Below are 2,150 nucleotides of genomic sequence, written 5' to 3' on the forward strand. Positions count from 1 at the left end.
CTATATCGTTCTCCGTGGAACCGCTGGTGACTGCTCGGTTGGCAGCCAAGCGCTATAACTACTGCTCCACCAGGGTTCCCTGGAGACAGTGTACAGTTTTATAAGTCAAGAAAGTGGGAAGCAGCTTGGTAGCAGGATAAAAAGGGAAGGGAATCAGCGAGGTGGTGGCGGAGGGAGCGAGTAGGGAGGGGCTCATCGTTTCATACAAGAGTCCCGAAACTTGAAGTTAATTCACCGCCAGGGAAGGAGTCTTTCTTAGAGGTGCTGTGCTAGGGTGAGGGGCACTCAGTTATAATTCCTGATAGCCAGAAAGGGGTGTGTGAAGACAATGGGGTTGAGAAGGGAACTCGGAGTTCGCGGACCAACAGAACACCTAAGAATCAAGGGAGCGTGTCTAGCCGGACTCGAGGTCCTGAACAGGTGGGGCGAAGCAAGACTCCTCCCCTAAGTCCCAGAGGACTAGGGGCAGTGAAGAGCTGGAGCCACCAGCTGTTACTAGGCGCCTTTCAGTGACGCGGCTAACTCCTCATGACGCTATGATCTGCCCATCCACGTCTCAGGTTCCGCAAAGGCCTGTGGGAGCGACCCGGGAGAAAGAGGACAAAGATGGCGGAAGCGATGGAATCTTCAGGAGACGGGGGGACAGCAGCACCGCGGCCCTTGGTGAGTTTGGGATCTGAGACGAAAGGAATTGAGGGTGAGGCAGAGCGCCCCTTAAGGAAGCCAGGTGACGAGCTCGTGGCCTGAGACAGACGGGGCTCCTACCTCCCAACAGGCCCTTCCTTTACCTGATGCCGGGACCAGTCTCAACACTGCACCTGTTGTTTGGTCTAACCGCTTTCCCTTTAACCTCCTCGTACTTTCCACGACTTCTTGGGAAACTCTCGTTCTCTTTTCTTTCTCGTTCTCTTAGTTCTTGACCTCCCACCCTACATTGTGTTAAATACTGAGTTTTAGTAATTTATTAGGTGTCTTTTCCACTGCCCCCTCATTTTATCAGCACCTGTCCTCCTTAGCCCTTGTTGGAGTAGCAGCATTTTAGAACTAATGAGAGATTTCTTCCTAGGGGACGTTGACGTTTTCTTGCTTGTAACTTGATTCTTGACTTGTTCAGTGACCTCAGTAGGCTTAAATAGAATCCTTCCCTTCCTTGTCTCAGCTCTGCAGGATATTCTTTTTCTCCTATCCCAAATCATGGACCAGTGTAAAGATCACAGGCGTTTGAGTTAGATCTAGACAGGAACCAGGGAGTATGCTGTTTGTGTGAATTTGGGAGAGTGATTTCATGGAGGGTGTTTCTTCACCTGTGCAATGGAGACAGAAATACCTGCCTCCGAGAATTTTTAGAAAAGTCACACGACATAACTTAGGTAAAGTGTCTAATACAATCAGATACTGATGTGCCATGAACTGGAGAGCACAATTAACTCAAAATGATGCCCCTAAGATCTCTCCTTTCAAAAAGTGTTTAGTTCTATAGTAGTTGCTCAATAAATGGTACTTCCCTTTCCTCTGTTTTAAATTGGCAACTTAACATAGTAGAGAACTGAACTGGAAGTCAGGTGAACTTGATTCTATTTCTAGTTTTGCTCCTTGCTAGCTCTATTTGTTCATCTCTTCATTCATTCAATAGATACTCGTTGAGCATCCACTATAGTCTAGGCATTCTTTTAGGCAGTGGGGATGTAGTATTGAAAAAGTGAGTAGATCTAAGTTCTCATGGGGTCGTTGTGACGTTGAGGAAGTCACTTCTGAATCTCTGCTTCCTCATTTGGAAAATGAGGATAGCAACTCCTTGCAGGATTAACGAAGGGACTATATGGGCTTATTTGCACATAGTACCTGACGTAGTTAAAGGGGCTTACCTGATTTTAGTTTCTATCTTTCATCTAAACTGCCCCACTCCTCTTCCATGAAGCTTTCTTCAAATAACGTCAGTGGTTCTGGTCACCCATTACTCAGTATCCAATCCACTTCCATTTAACAAATGTTTATTGAATGCCTACAACGTGTAGTGCACTGTACTAAGTGCTTTAGGGAATACAAAGGGCATGCTCTTATGGTGCTTACATTCTAATTGGTAGGGATAAGAAAAAGTTACAAATAAAATGTTGTTGTTGTTGTTGTTTTGTGCCGTCGAGTCGGCCCTG

The 2,150-nt window shown here is 46.4% G+C and overlaps 1 protein-coding gene across 1 annotated transcript in view; it reads left to right on the forward strand.

Annotated features, from left to right (window-relative positions):
• Positions 1–561: 561 nt before the first annotated feature.
• YIPF6 (Yip1 domain family member 6) overlaps positions 562–2,150 on the forward strand; it is a 37,110-nt gene continuing 35,521 nt past the window's right edge. Inside the window, exon 1 of the mRNA XM_007958432.2 lies at positions 562–663. Within this exon, the coding sequence (XP_007956623.1) occupies positions 607–663 (57 nt within the window). The 5' untranslated portion in view covers positions 562–606. The remainder of the gene's footprint in view (positions 664–2,150) is intronic.

The sequence above is a fragment of the Orycteropus afer genome, unplaced genomic scaffold (assembly GCF_000298275.1).
Source record: "Orycteropus afer afer isolate SDZICR_OR568_19922 unplaced genomic scaffold, OryAfe1.0 scaffold00970, whole genome shotgun sequence".
In the NCBI taxonomy this organism is placed as follows: Eukaryota; Metazoa; Chordata; class Mammalia; order Tubulidentata; family Orycteropodidae; genus Orycteropus; species Orycteropus afer.